The following is a 16204-nucleotide window of genomic DNA, read 5'->3' as shown; positions in this document are numbered from 1 at the left end:
CGATCCTTCGGATCTTGTCTCTCGCACGCCTTTATCTCCAATCTAACTCACCATCTGATTTCATTTTTATTGATGGTTTTAGACTCGGTGTCAGCAACGCGGGAAAACGCAGATATATTTTTAAAAATACACCATATCACCGCCCAACAGCTAACAAGTATCATACACCGCCCAACATGACACAGACGGCAACATGTCGACATTATCGCTTTTTCTTTAAACCGAGTGAACCGAGCCGAACCGAATACACCGAGTGAATTCACCGAGCGAATTTCATCCAATTCCACCGAGTTTCATGAAATTACCGAGAGATATTTCTTCGTTTTTATTTTATTAGTTACCAGCAGAAGTACCCAGCGTTGCCGGGCGGGGGAGGGGGGAAGGGCACGGACACTTTAAACATGTATATACATGTGGGATGTGGGATATATACATGTGGGACATGTGGGACATGTGTGTGTGTGTGTGTGTGTGTGTGTGTGTGTGTGTGTGTGTGTGTGTGTGTGTGTGTGTGTGTGTGTGTGTGTGTGTGTGTGTGTGTAGATGTATATATGTGTATAATGTGCATATATGTGTATATGTGGATACATGTGTATACATATTTGCATATGTGTATATGTGTCTGTACGTGTGTGTGTGTGTGTGTGCATGTGTGTCGATGTACGTGTGTGTGTGTGTGTGTGTGTGTATGTGTATATGTGTGGGTGTATATGTGTGGGTGTATATGTGTGTGTGTGTGTGTATATATGTAAACATTCGCCGGTGTGTGTGTAAAGTGTGAGGAGGTATTGGAGAGGAAAATGCAGAGATATAATGATAAACGAAAATACACCGCCTAAAATAAGTCGACATATTAAAAATTCATCACACACATCCATGCCCGTGGGATTCCCACGGGTGACCCCGCTAGTTTATCTATATATCGACACATCTGGGCAGTGTCTGTGTTCTCACTTAACGACTCCCTCAAACTTTTGTTTCCGTGGATGTGAAGTGTTTTTAATAACGTTGTGGTGGTTTTGAATCACGTGGTGGTGAGGTATTTTGAATTATGTGGTGGTGAGGTGTTTTGAATTATGTGGTGGTGAGGTGTTTTGAATTATGTGGTGGTGAGGTGTTTTGAATTACGTGGTGGTGAGGTGTTTTGAATTACTTGGTGGTGGTGTTTTTAATTTCGTGGCTGTGAGGTGTTTTTATTACGTGTTTTATGGCTGTGAGGTGTTTTTATTTCGTGTTTTATGGCTGTGAGGTGTTTTTATTACGTGTTTTATGGCTGTGAGGTGTTTTTATTACGTGTTTTATGGCTGTGAGGTGTTTTTATTACGTGTTTTATGGCTGTGAGGTGTTTTTATTACGTGTTTTATGGCTGTGAGGTGTTTTTATTACGTGTTTTATGGCTGTGAGGTGTTTTTATTACGTGTTTTATGGCTGTGAGGTGTTTTTATTACGTGTTTTATGGCTGTGAGGTGTTTTTATTACGTGTTTTATGGCTGTGAGGTGTTTTTATTACGTGTTTTATGGCTGTGAGGTGTTTTTATTACGTGTTTTATGGCTGTGAGGTGTTTTTATTGTGTTTTATGGCTGTGAGGTGTTTTTATTACGTGTTTTATGGCTGTGAGGTGTTTTTATTACGTGTTTTATGGCTGTGAGGTGTTTTTATTTCGTGTTTTATGGCTGTGAGGTGTTTTTATTTCGTGTTTTATGGCTGTGAGGTGTTTTTATTTCGTGTTTTATGGCTGTGAGGTGTTTTTATTACGTGTTTTATGGCTGTGAGGTGTTTTTATTATGTGTTTTATGGCTGTGAGGTGTTTTTATTAAGTGTTTTATGGCTGTGAGGTGTTTTTATTATGTGTTTTATGGCTGTGAGGTGTTTTTATTGTGTGTTTTATGGCTGTGAGGTGCTTTCAATTTCGTGGTGGTGAGGTGTTTTTAATTCGTGGTGGTGAGGTGTTTTTATTACGTGTTTTATGGCTGTGAGGTGTTTTTATTACGTGTTTTATGGCTGTGAGGTGTTTTTATTACGTGTTTTATGGCTGTGAGGTGTTTTTATTACGTGTTTTATGGCTGTGAGGTGTTTTGAATTACTTGGTGGTGAGGTGTTTTGAATTACGTGGTGGTGAGGTGTAATCGTCCCAAACGTCCAGTCTACACCTACCCCTCCCCTAAGTATGTGCTGAGGGGTTCTTTCTTGAAAAAAACAAAAACATTCAACCTAAATCTTCAACCTAAATTGCCTATAAAAATGTAATATCACAAACACAACAAATACATTTGTGGAAAATAATTGTTTGTATTATGATTGGTGTAAATCATGACACACAGCAACTCAGGTACAATCATTATTCTCAGCTAAAATAAGCCCGTTCCTCAGCGCTCACCGAGCCAAGCTAGAATATTATATATATATATATACACATGACACACCAAAGGCCGAAAGACGTCTCTTATCCGTAGTTGGAGGGAACTACCAATCAGCATTCACCAAATCAATTATCCCGAGCTGTGGCTTGGGCTTAAAATTAGTTAACACAAGGTAATTTTAGCGCCAAGAAGGCTGCATGAAGCAACCAAGAAAAGGCTACTTGTAAATGTTTGCCCAGCTATGGAGGAACCCAGGTAGTGTTTGAAATAGCAAAGAGCTTAACTTTTGTAGCCTTATGCAGATTTATTTAGATTTGGTTGGATGGGCAGAGGGCAAACTAAAATATATATATGGCCAAACGACATGGCCAAAAGTATGTGGACACCCGAACATCACACCCGTATGTGCTCGTCGAACATCTCATTCCAAAATCACGGGCATTAATATGGAGTTGGTCCCCCCTTTGCTGCTATAACAGCCTCCACTCCTCTGCGAAGGTTTTCACTGAATGTTGGAACATTGCTGCGGGGATTTGCTTCCATTCAGCAACAAGAGCATTCGTGAGGTTGGGCACTGATGTTGGGCGATTAGGCCTGACTCGCAGCTGGCATTCCAATTCATCCCAAAGGTGTTCGATGGGGTTGAGGTCAGGGCTCTGTGCAGGCCAGTCAACTTCTTCCACACCGATCTCGACAAACCATTTATGTATGGACTTCACTTTGTGCACGGGGTCATTGTCATGCTGAAACAGGAAAGGGCCTTCCGCAAACTGTTGCCACCAAGTTGGAAGTACACAATCGTCTAGAATGTCATTGTATGCTGTAGCGTTAATATTTCCCTTCACTGTAACTAAGGGGCCGAGCCTGAACCATGAAAAACAGCCCGAGACGATTATTACTCCTCCACGAAACTTCACAGTTGGCACTATGCATTCGGGCAGGTCGCGTTCTCTTGGCATGTGCCAGGTTAGTCCGTCGGACTGCCAGATGGTGAAGCGTGATTCATCACTCCAGATAACGCGTTTCCACTGCTCCAGAGTCCAATGGCGGCAAGCTTTACACCACTCCAGCCGAAGCTTGACATTGCGCATGGTGATCTTTGGCTTGCGTGCGGCTGCTCGGCCATGGAAATCCATTTCATGAAGCTCCTGACGAACAGTTGTTGTGCTGACGTTGCTTCCAGAGGCAGTTTAGAACTCAGTAGTGAGTGTTGCAACTGAGGACAGATGATTTTACGCGCTTCAGCACTCGGCGGTCCCGTTCTGTGAGCTTGTGTGGCCTAACACTTCGCGACTGAGTTGTTGTTGCTTCTAGACGTTTCCACTTCACAACAACAGCACATAAAGTTGACTGGGGCAGCTCTAGCAGGGCAGAAATTTGACCAATTGACTCGTTGGAAAGGTGGCATCCTATGTCGGTGCCACGTTGAAAGTCACTGAGCTCTTCAGTATGGCCCAGTCTACTGCCAATGTTTGTCTATAGAGATTGCATGGCTGTGTGCTTGATTATATATACCTGTCAGCAATGGGTGTGGCTGAAACAGCTGGATCCACTAATTAGAAGGGGTGTCTGCATACTTTTGGCGACGTCGTGTATGTATATATATATGTTTATATATATATATATATATATATATATATATCTATATTATAATAGCCGTAGATGATTCTGTCTGTCTGTCTGTCTATCTGTTGGGTGTCTGTCCGGGGTGTGGCTTACTCGGTTTGCAGAGTAGCTCCACCCATAGCTCCACCCATTCTGGGAGTGGCTATAAACAAATATCCACCATTTTATTAACTCGCATAGCTTTGAGTCCTGTTTTGTAGGCCCGTGGTGTCTTGCTCTCCCCCAGTTTTATTTCAAATCAAATTCGATAAATCATTTCATTTTTCACAGTCGCTAACATAGTTTTAGACTCGGTTGAAAAAAAACGGGAAGAAAATCCGATGAAAGTTGCCGTTTATAGAACGAAATGAATTCTCAAAGGCCTGTAACTTCAAGGCCATTGAGTCTCTCTCACGCCTTTATCTCCAATCTAACTCACCATATGATTTCATTTTTATCGATGGTTTTACTTTTAGACTCGGTGTCAGCAATAATTGAGAACAATCCACACACGCGGGAAAATGCAGAGATATATTTTTTAAAATCGCGTCATGGTGTATCATACACCGCCCAACATGACACCGCCGGCAATGTGTCGATATATATTAAAAATTCGCTTTTGCTTTTCCGTTATGATATATTACTATTTCGTTTGATGATAGTCGTCACAAAAACGTCAACAATGATGCCGACATATATTTCTTCGTTTTTATTTCATTCAACATATTAGCCGGAAGTAAAATATGTTTCAGGAAATTACCGAGAGATATTTCTTCGTTTTTTTTATTAGTTATGTGCGCATACACTTTAAATAGGTTTATTTGAAATCTTTAATTTTCCACAAACATTCCACACACGCGGGAAAATGCAGAGATATATTTTTTAAAATCGCGTCATGGTGTATCATACACCGCCCAACATGACACCGACGGCAATGTGTCGATATCTATTTTAAATTCGATATATCATTTCATTTTTCACAGTCGCTAACATAGTTTTAGACTCGGTTGAAAAAAAACGAGAAGAAAATCCGATGAAAGTTGCCGTTTATAGAACGAAATGAATTCTCAAATGCCTGTAACTTCAAGGCCATTGAGTCTCTCTCACGCCTTTATCTCCAATCTAACTCACCATATGATTTCATTTTTATCGATGGTTTTAGAGTCGGTGTCAGCAATAATTGAGAACATTCCACACACGCGGGAAAATGCAGATATATTTTTTAAAATCGCGTCATGGTGTATCATACACCGCCTAACATGACACCGACGGCAACGTGTCGATACATATTAAAAATTCGATATATCATTTCATTTTTCACAGTCGCTAACATAGTTTTCGACTCGGTTGAAAAAAAACGGGAAGGAAATCCAAAGAAAGTTGCCGTTTATAGAACGAAATGAATTCTCAAACGCCTGTAACTTCAACTTCAAGGCCATTGAGTCTCTCTCACGCCTTTATCTCCAATCTAACTCACCATATGATTTAATTTTTTTCGATGGTTTTGGACTCGGTGTCAGCAATAATTGAGAACATTCCACACACGCGGGAAAATGCAGATTTATTTTTAAAAATCGCGTCATGGTGTATCATACACCGCCCAACATGACACCGACGGCAACGTGTCGATATATATTAAAAATTCGCTTTTGCTTTTCCGTTAAGATATATTACTTTTTCGTTTGATGACAGTCGTCACAAAAACGTCAACAATGATGCCGACATATATGTCTTCGTTTTTATTTAATTCAACATTATTAGCCGGAAGTAAAATATGTTTCAGGAAATTACCGAGAGATATTTCTTCGTTTTTTAAAATTAGTTATGTGCGAATACACTTTAAATAGGTTTATTTGAAATCTTTAATTTTCCACAATATAATTTACTTGCCATTTATCATTTGATGATTACGAGACAAATTCCTCTTGAGGATCGTGACAATTCATGCGCTGCGTGGAAACTTCTATTTCCAAAATGAATGAGACGATCGATGAAGAACGCAGACTTGAACAGGATGCAGCAAGAAAACGAATGAGACGGGCGAACGAGTCCATCGACGAACGTCAATGCAAACTTGCGGGGTCACCCGTGGGAATCCCACGGGCATGGATGTGTGTGACATTTCGACATATTGAGTTAGATGCTGCACATTCATTTTTACAAAATGGTTACTGGCAAGTCATCAGATCCAGAAATGGTGTAAAAACCACCGTTTAGAGGCCATTTTTCCCCGCAAAGCGGGGGTTGGCCTTTTCGGGGACCGTGGTAGTTGTTGTTTTTTTGTCCCCTTTTTGAAGCAATGTTTTACGGCCGGATGCCCTTCCTGACGCCAACCCTTTTTGCCGCCTTCAACGACAAACAGGGAATTACCAGTGAACTGGTACTCAATTAGCCGACCTCGGAAGGATGACAGGCTGAGTCAACCCCCCTGGCATTAATTCGGCGATCGACCGAGATTCGAACCCAGGATCCTAAGCCGGCACCCTAGCCGCTAGCCCAACACCAGAAATGGTGTCATGAACACAATTTATTTACGCACAAGCACAAAAGCAAGACGGGCCGATTTCCGATTCCGACGGGCCGACGGGCGAGACGGGCCGATTTCCGATTCCGACGGGCCAATTTGGAGCAAGAAAAAGAACGAGACGGGAGAAAAAGGAGAGAAACGAGACGGGGAAAGCCGATTGGAGAGGCGAGTGAGGCGCGATTGGAGAGGAGTGTGAGGCGCGATTGGAGAGGAGTGTGAGGCACGATTGGAGAGGAGTGTGAGGCGTGATTGGAGAGGAGTGTGAGGCACGATTGGAGAGGAGTGATTGGAGGGGAGTGTGAGGCGCGATTGGAGAGGAGTGTGAGGCGCGATTGGAGAGGCGTGTGAAGGATTGGAGAGGAGAGGAGTGTGAGGGATTGGAGAGGTGAGAGATTGGAAAGGAGAGGGATGTGAGGGTTTGGAGAGGAGAGGAGTGCAAGGTGGAGAGAGGAGAGTGTCAGGTGGAGACAGGAGAGTGTCAGGTGGAGACAGGAGAGTGTCAGGTGGAGAGGAGTGAGGGGTCACATATTATGTGAAATAAATAAATTGTGTTCATCACACCATTTCTGGATCTGATGACTTGCCAGTAACCATTTTGTAAAAATGAATGTGCAGCATATAACTCAATATGTCGAAATGTCACACACATCCATGCCCGTGGGATTCCCACGGGTGACCCCGCTAGTATATATATATATATATATATATATATATATATATATATATATATATATATAATGGTATCTGTAATCTGGTTCTCCAACCTAATGAGCGGACAACATGACGTCATCGCCATGCACGTCCGCCTTGCCTGCAAAGTTCCAGAGGAACCATCTAGCAGTGCGTCATTACGGATTATAAATACAGATACTGTCACAAGTGCATGCAAAACTCACAGTTACCGACCTGGTTTCGCCCTTGTTGGGGCTTCATCAGGGCAACGCAGTGAGGCTTTCCATACACTTGTAACTCTGTGACCCTTTCGGTTTTTATATCAGTCACTATGCGACCTTCATATCATCAGTGGAGAACCGCCAGCAAGGTGTCCCATACAGCTGCTGCTGCACCTTGCTGGGAGCGATACGCACCGCCTGCCACGCGGTGACGTTATCTCTGGTATCCACTCATCATATGGAGTCGACCTGGTTGCGGTTGGGAGTTACTAATAATGGTATCTGTAATCTGGTTCTCCAACCTAATGAGCAGACAACATGACGTCATCGCCATGCACGTCCGCCTTGCCTGCAAAGTTCCGGAGGAACCATCTAGCAGTGCGTCATTACGGATTATAAATACAGATACTGTCACAAGTGCATGCAAAACTCACAGTTACCGACCTGGTTTCGCCCTTGTTGGGGCTTCATCAGGGCAACGCAGTGAGGCTTTCCATACACTTGTAACTCTGTGACCCTTTCGGTTTTTATATCAGTCACTATGCGACCTTCATATCATCAGTGGAGAACCGCCAGCAAGGTGTCCCATACAGCTGCTGCTGCACCTTGCTGGGAGCGATACGCTCCATATGATGGAGGTCGACTGGTCGGAGGTCGTGGTCGATATGAGGTCGACTCGGTATATGATGGAGGTCGACTGGTCTATGATGGAGGTCGACTGGTCGGAGGTCGTGGTCGATATGAGGTCGTGGTCGGTATGAGGTCGCAAGGTGTCCCATACAGCTGCTGCTGCACCTTGCTGGGAGCGATACGCACCGCCTGCCATGCGGTGACGTTATCTCTGGTATCCACTCATCATATGGAGTCGACCTCATATCGACCACGACCTCCGACCAGTCGACCTCCATCATATGGAGCGTATCGCTCCCAGCAAGGTGCAGCAGCAGCTGTATGGGACACCTTGCTGGCGGTTCTCCACTGATGATATGAAGGTCGCATAGTGACTGATATAAAAACCGAAAGGGTCACAGAGTTACAAGTGTATGGAAAGCCTCACTGCGTTGCCCTGATGAAGCCCCAACAAGGGCAAAACCAGGTCGGTAACTGTGAGTTTTGCATGCACTTGTGACAGTATCTGTATTTATAATCCGTAATGACGCACTGCTAGATGGTTCCTCTGGAACTTTGCAGGCAAGGCGGACGTGCATGGCGATGACGTCATGTTGTCCGCTCATTAGGTTGGAGAACCAGATTACAGATACCATTATTAGTAACTCCCAACCGCAACCAGGTCGACTCCATATGATGAGTGGATACCAGAGATAACGTCACCGCGTGGCAGGCGGTGCGTATCGCTCCCAGCAAGGTGCAGCAGCAGCTGTATGGGACACCTTGCTGGCGGTTCTCCACTGATGATATGAAGGTCGCATAGTGACTGATATATATATAAATAAACATAAATAAATATATCTAAATAAATATATAAACATATCTAAATAAATATATAAACACATCTAAATAAATATATCTTAATAAATATATCTAAAAAATAATAATAAATAAATTTATATATATATATATATAATATATATTGTTGTGGTTTTTAGAACCCTCCACTTTGTAAATATTGTAATAATCCCTTATAAATAATCCCCTGTAAATATTCCCATTTTTGTATAAAAGGTCAAAGGTCGCACCCTAGTTAGGCCACGAGCAACACGTAGCACACCATAGGCTTCTTCTTTAGGTATTTCATTAGTCTGTGTTTCAGGTAAGGATTTGTTCCCAATAGTTGAATCTGCGTTGTATTAATCAAATAACCTAGGCCCCTTTTTCCAATCCTATTCATATTGTGGCGTAGCCTTCCTCCAAATTGGGCTCCCTTGCTTGCCAGTAGCGTTCGCTGCCTGGCTCAGCCGCCATTACGCACGCGGTCAAGCTGGAGAGGAAGGGCGGAGCGCCAAGAACAAAGGCGTGGCCCCTCAACGCCCCATCAAGGGGCGGACCGGTGAGCGCTCGCGACCACTCGGAGCCGAGGCCAGCTCACCGGTATGCGGATCCAAAAGGCAAGCGGCTTTATACGCGAATGGGCAATAAAAGCGGCTGCGTGGGACTACTTCGGGAGATGCGCGAAAAAGGCGAGATGAGTGAGAGAAGAGAGGTGCCCGGGAGAACGATTTGAACCGATGCGAAAGGAGTCCTTGCTTGCCGTTTATGAACTATTGGAGGCGCACAACTGGCGAAGGCTAAGGGACAATTTGTTGCGTATGCCGCATCTCAGTCTTCCCCCCCGCGTTATAATTGTCCGCTCACGTTAAGCGCCAAGCGAAGCTGCCGGCCGCTTGCCGCGGTACGAGGGAACACCCGGAGCGGAGCGTGAACCTGGGGCCGGACCTCGACGCCTACCATCTGCTTGGACCCTTCTCTTCCTTCCCACCACCACCACCACCTTTTCATGTAAGTGTGTTTGTACTGTCCTGGGCGTGTGATAAAATAAGACTATAAGGTTTGCCCTGTGTATCTGCTTCTTCTTCTTCCCTGTACATACCCTTCCGTTTCTTCCTTGGTTTTGGTTTTGTACATAATTATAATTAATAAACCTGTGTTCTTCCTTCTTATTCTTTGGGTTTCCTCTCATCCGGTCGCTTTAGTGATTTCTCCATTGATATACGTGGCACGATTTGGCCAACGCTCAGGATCGGGTTAGTTTTATTGCTAACGGCACGAGCTTCGGATTGCTAAACCGCTCGGCAATCTTCCATCTTGTCCGTGGCTCGAGCAGAAGTATCGCCCTGCTTTGCGGAGAGGGGGGCAAAGGTATCTGGGAACCCGTTGACCAGTCACCCTGGTCAATCTCAACCCCGCAAAGGAGCGCGATATCTTCTAGGACTCGGACGGCCAGCTTAATAGACGAGGGGATTAACCCCCCCTCGGTAAGGGGAGCGCCGTAACCCGAGATCCGCAACAATATATATATATATATATATATATATATATATATATATATATATTCCCAGTGTGTACCCCAGTTTAGAATAGGTACACCGTATCCCTGCGCATCGTAAGAGGCGACGAAGGGTTGGTGCCAGGAAGGGCATCCGGCCATAAAAAACATTGCCTCAAACAGGGAATTGTCATGGGACCCGCAAGGCTAACCCCCGCTCTAGCGGGGAAAATGGCCTTAAAACGATCATTCATTCATATATATATATATATTTCGTTAGTGAGCATCATGCTGCTGGGAGGAGGAGTTGCTAAGTGGGCCTGTGCATTATTATCATACACAGTGGTGCAGTCGAAGGCGAACAGCACAAGCCAAAGCCCCCCCCCCCTGCCCCCAAACACTACCAAGGACTGTAGTTTGCCCAAACACAACCTCCAAACATGCTCTATCCACACATTGAGCCGATGGAGAATGCCGGCTCATACGAGCCGAGAAAGCGGGATGTCGTTGAAAGGAAAGTTCTCTGTTCACTTACCCCCATCCAGTTTCTCTTTCCCCACCTCTGTCTCTCCTGCCCCACGTGCTGGTGTGTCTAAGTTCAGAGCAAGATAGACATAGCCAAATTTGTTTAGTTCAGCGACCCGTCACGTTGCCTGTCATTTCTTGCTTACTTAGTGTTTTTTTTTTTCCTTCCTCATTTTTATTGAAATATTAACCCTGTATTTCCTTTGATACCTCCCCATGGTCTTTGAGTTAGTTAAAATTGGCCCACATTTAGTGCACGATAGCTCAAATTCACATCGCCTCATCGTTTTGGTCAATACCTGCAACAATATGTACAATCATACACATTAAGAAATATAATTACTTGAGGGTTAATGAGTCATCAGTTATCTCTTAATAAATGTTAGCATAAGAATTTGTAACCCCAATTAGTAATGACCAGAATTCGATGTGTAGCTAGATCCTTACCACACTATGCCCACCCCCTCAAACTCTCAAATAACCCCCATTGTCCTTTCACACAATACAACCACACTTCAACATGGCATGTCCATTGTGTGCTATCTGGGGACGCCACACACACGCTCTGGTGAGACGGCACATCCATAATGTGCTACTACATCACATTCGGACACTCACGGTGTGGGTAGAGAGACTGGGGATGGGGGTGGGGGGGGACTACTCAATCATAAACTGACAATCATAAACTGATAAGACGGAGACAGACGGACATGTACCAATTGCTTAATGCCGCTTTTCGCTACATGCACATGGGGTAAAAACTGGATAATTATACGTGGGATTCATGGAACGGGCATTTCCACAGTGACACTGGCTATGTAGTCGGCTTTGAAACCACTCACTACCCGCGAGTGCGATGCATGGACAAGTTTCATGAGTCTGACGCCCAGTGAGTGAATGTGGAAAGAAAATAGTTTGGTTTCCTTTGTATACACGATTGTGGCCCGTGGAAGAGTTAGAACAGAATGGAAAGGGGGAAAACACCAACAGCAGAGGAGAAGTAAGAGTGAGAGTGCGATCAAGGGAATGGGGAGAAGGAGACAATGGGACATGGGGTGAACAATCAGCACAAAGCAAGAAGAGGAAGGGGAAGGTGGGGTGAAATAGAAAAGGAACAAAGCAACCAACAACTAACAAATGAAAAGGGGGTAAGTGAGGGAGAAGGGGGGAAAGTACAAAAACCTGTAAAAAAGGAGTGCTTTGGAATGGGGTCATTTGTCCTCGAATAAATCATGACTGTGGATTGGGGGACCTGAGGTAGTAGTGAACAGGTGTCTTGAACCCCTGGAAGGAGGAATGGGACCGGACAGACTGGGGAAGTTGGTTCCACAGGCGAGAGAAAAGAGGAATAAATGAGTGGAAGTGAGCAGTGAGCCTGGATTTTAGGGGTTTAACAAGAAGAGGGTTACTGGCAGACCGTGCAGAAACCGAGGAGGGACAGCTAAGAGGGTAGAGGGTGCAAGACCAAAAAGGAGGCGGTACAATACAGAGGCCACCAACCTGACTGCAAGGTGAGTGCAACAGGCCTAAACACTCGTCTTCGCCATGGGAGATCCCAATGATTTTGAGGGCATTTCTTTCCACGGAATCAAGAAAGGCAAGGTGTGAGGCAGGGGTGCCAGCCCAAAGGGGAGAGCAGTACTCAAGCTGCAAATTAAGGCCTTGTAGGTTGTCAAAAGTTCAGATTAGCCAAAGAAAGACCTTGCACAACAAAGGATAGATACCCAGTCGACGGCTGGCTTTGGAGGCCATATTGGAAATATGGTCTACCCAAAAAAGATCATGGCTTGTGGTGAGGCCCAAAAGTTTTAGTGACTTCACCTCTTCGCTTTTGTTTGAATATCATAAAAATTTGCATCATTAAAAAAGAAAAGCTATGCTTTGACCTCTAATGGTCAGTTGTTGATCTTCGATTAGCCGAATAACTTTTCTTCCCCCAATTTAGTGTTTCTGAGCAGAGCGGATAAGTACACAAAGTATAGAAATGACAATCTTTTTTGGATACGTACTACGTAAATGTCCACCAAGCAAATTACAAATCATTATTGAACATCAAGGTTGAATGTTGTATATCCTCAATGCGAAAGAGGCAATGCTGGAGGCATTGGAGGCAAAAAAAAAAAAACAAAGAAAAACAACACAAAGCAAAGACATGCCTCCGATGATGGTACGGATCAGTGAGGCATGACCGGGACAATCCACGAGGGTAAACTGGAGCCGGGTGTATCCGTGCTGGAGCAGGGCTGGTGTCGAAGGTACGGAAAAAGCGGAGAATCCCAGATCCAGGGTGATACCTCGCTCCTTGCTCTGTGGGTTCTTGTCGAAGGCAGCGGTCGATGCCGTGCTGCTTAAAGCCTTGGCGATAGAGGTCTTTCCGCTGTCCACATGTCCCAACATGCCCACATTGAAGTTAAGGGTCTTCTCCATTTTCGCCATTGTGCACAATCCTTTGAAGACAAGAAAATAAAATTTTTATTGTGTTTGAAAGACGTATCAAAAATATTCAAACAAAAAACGCCCAAAAAAGTTAACAGGAAGAGGGTTACTTGGTAAACAAAATGATTAACCATATTTTTTACTAACAGGGGCCACGCGGTGCTGCATGGTGGCAGAGAAGGGGGGATACCCGAAGCTGTGCAAGCTTTTCCTGACTTCGGGACGTGTTGGACACTGAAAAGCTACACTAATTGGCCTCATGTTGGTTATAGTCAGGTTCACTATGTTTTTTCGTTCAAAATTTTGGTAGATTAGCAAAACTATACATTTTTGGAATATTCAGAGCATGAGGAATCCAAAAATTAATGTTTACATTTGCGTAGACGCCTTTGCCAAAATGACACTCAGGACAGTGATGAAGATCTGTAAAAGCATATTCCTGAACGGTATAGACCTCGTAGATCCTGTGTATAGGACTTGTAGTTCAATCTGATACTACCTATAACTTCCTATAACAACCTATAACTTCAAAGGACTTGCAATATCATGTATTATGTAATACAGTTATATCACAAATATAAAGACAATGGTTTTCAATTACCTTTGTTTGTTGCTTTTCTATAATCCTGAGCACTATTTTGAGGCCTTTATTGGATTCCTTGACCCAGAAAACATAGGATTAGCATATTTAATTAAGTCTCTAGGTTGACTAGAAGCCGAGATCGCGCAAAATATGTATTTTATGGCGGCCATTTTCAAAATCCAAAATGGCGGCCATGCAGGTGTCTGTGCAAATGCCAACATTGATTTTCAGATTCTCCATGCTCTGAAGATTCCAAAAATGTAGTTTTGCTCATCCCAAAATTTTTAACGAAATTATATTTGTTAACATAGTGAACCTGACTATTACCTTTTACTTGTGGATCAGCAGCAGCACTGCCTGATCCCACATCTCCATATAAACTTTATAGCAGCCTTTGGTGACCTCAAAACAGACATCAAGTCCAACGTGTGGTAGCTTAAAAATGTGCCCAGATTCTGAAGTACGTACACCCAAAATTTTGGGACACACACACACACACACACACACACACACACACACACACACACACACACACACACACACACACACACACACACACACACCTCGTTTTTGTTCGTTTGTTTCTCACAATTCTATCTCATATGATTTTCAAATCTTATCTCTTTTTCAATTCTTATTTTAAAATGCATTCAATTAATTGTACAGTATTGGTTGTTCCTAAACTTAAATATAAATAATTTAAAGGATTGCTGTGAATGATTGGAGAATGGAGAAGATTGATTAAATGTAGAAGATTGTCATGGGGACCGCAAGGCAAAACCCCGCTCTTGCAGGGAAAATGGCCTTAAAATGCCTGTTGTTGTTGTTGTTGTTGTTGTTGTATTGGCTGTGAATGATGTTAATTTCACAACATCCCATATTCAACTTTATTTAAATTGTAAACCTCAAAACACAGTTCCTCTCCCTAAAGCAAGAACCTTAACCTGTAAGCAATTGACTAGTTTCCCGACTGCATGGATCATCAGCACACACACACACACACACACACACACACACACACACACACACACACACACACACACACACACACACACACACACACACACACACACACACACACATCCTCTCTCTCTCCCACACACACACACACACACACACATCCTCTCCCACACATATCCTCTCCCACACACATCCTCTCCCACACACATCCTCTCCCACACACATCCTCTCCCACACACATCCTCTCCCACACACATCCTCTCCCACACACATCCTCTCCCACACACATCCTCTCCCACACACATCCTCTCCCACACACATCCTCTCCCACACACATCCTCTCCCACACACATCCTCTCCCACACACATCCTCTCCCACACACATCCTCTCCCACACACATCCTCTCCCACACACATCCTCTCCCACACACATCCTCTCCCACACACATCCTCTCCCACACACATCCTCTCTCACACACATCCTCTCTCACACACATCCTCTCTCACACACATCCTCTCTCACACACATCCTCTCTCACACACATCCTCTCTCACACACATCCTCTCTCACACACATCCTCTCTCACACACATCCTCTCTCTCACACACACACACACACACACACACACACACACACCCACACACACACACACACACACACACACACACACACACACACACACACACACACACACACACACACCCTCTTTCTCACACATCCACACACACTTTTATTAATCTTCCTCTTTTTATCTTCAAACTCCCTCCTTCACCCTATTACTATTACTATTACAGTATTACTATTACAATACTATTAGTATTATTACCCCATCTTTTTTTTTTATCCACCTCCTTCATCCTCCCCAGTATAATTATTATTCCTAGTCTTCCTCTTTTTTGGCCTGCCTTACTCCTCTGTTTTAAATGTCCGTTTCAACATCCTTCTTACTGCTCTTCCTCCTCATCGTTTATAATAATTATACCCAACACGTTTCTTACCTCTGCTCTTGTTCCTCAAACAGCGCAAAACAAAACGTTTCCAACACCACGTGACTCTCCCGATGAAGTGTTTATCTTCAGCTCCTCAAAATAACAAAATCTACTTCAAAATAAATCATTGTTATTTGTTTTTTATTTACAGACGAACACCTCCACACTCCACTCCAGGTACCGGAAACATGATTATCTTCCGAATCTACTCGGTGACCAGAGAAACAAATCTTTCTTTTTACAATCATTACATGACAATTTTTACAATACTTCGGAATATTTAATTCAAAATTAATGCTGAAATTTATGAATGCGCCGCCTAAACCTCTACCCGCCCGGCACGTTTGGTACATTTTGACATAAAAGATTTACTGTATACT

At 43.8% G+C, this 16204-nt stretch overlaps 1 protein-coding gene across 4 annotated transcripts in view; it reads right to left on the bottom strand.

The window, feature by feature from the left end:
* EEFSEC (eukaryotic elongation factor, selenocysteine-tRNA specific) overlaps positions 1-16152 on the bottom strand; it is a 65981-nt gene extending 49829 nt beyond the window's left edge. For all 4 annotated transcript variants that reach the window (XM_068114227.2, XM_068114229.2, XM_068114230.2 and 1 more), the window contains exons 1-2: positions 15834-16152; positions 13012-13302 (exon numbers count right to left, since the gene is read on the bottom strand). In XM_068114227.2, coding sequence (XP_067970328.2) covers positions 13012-13291 — 280 coding nt within the window. In that variant the 5' untranslated portion in view covers positions 13292-13302; positions 15834-16152. The remainder of the gene's footprint in view (positions 1-13011; positions 13303-15833) is intronic.
* Positions 16153-16204: the final 52 nt, after the last annotated feature.

The sequence above is a fragment of the Myxine glutinosa genome, chromosome 4, assembly GCF_964187855.1.
Source record: "Myxine glutinosa chromosome 4, kmMyxGlut1.1, whole genome shotgun sequence".
NCBI lineage: Eukaryota > Metazoa > Chordata > Myxini > Myxiniformes > Myxinidae > Myxine > Myxine glutinosa.
Note: the sequence above shows the minus strand (reverse complement) of the source record. Positions and strands in the feature narration are given on the sequence as shown.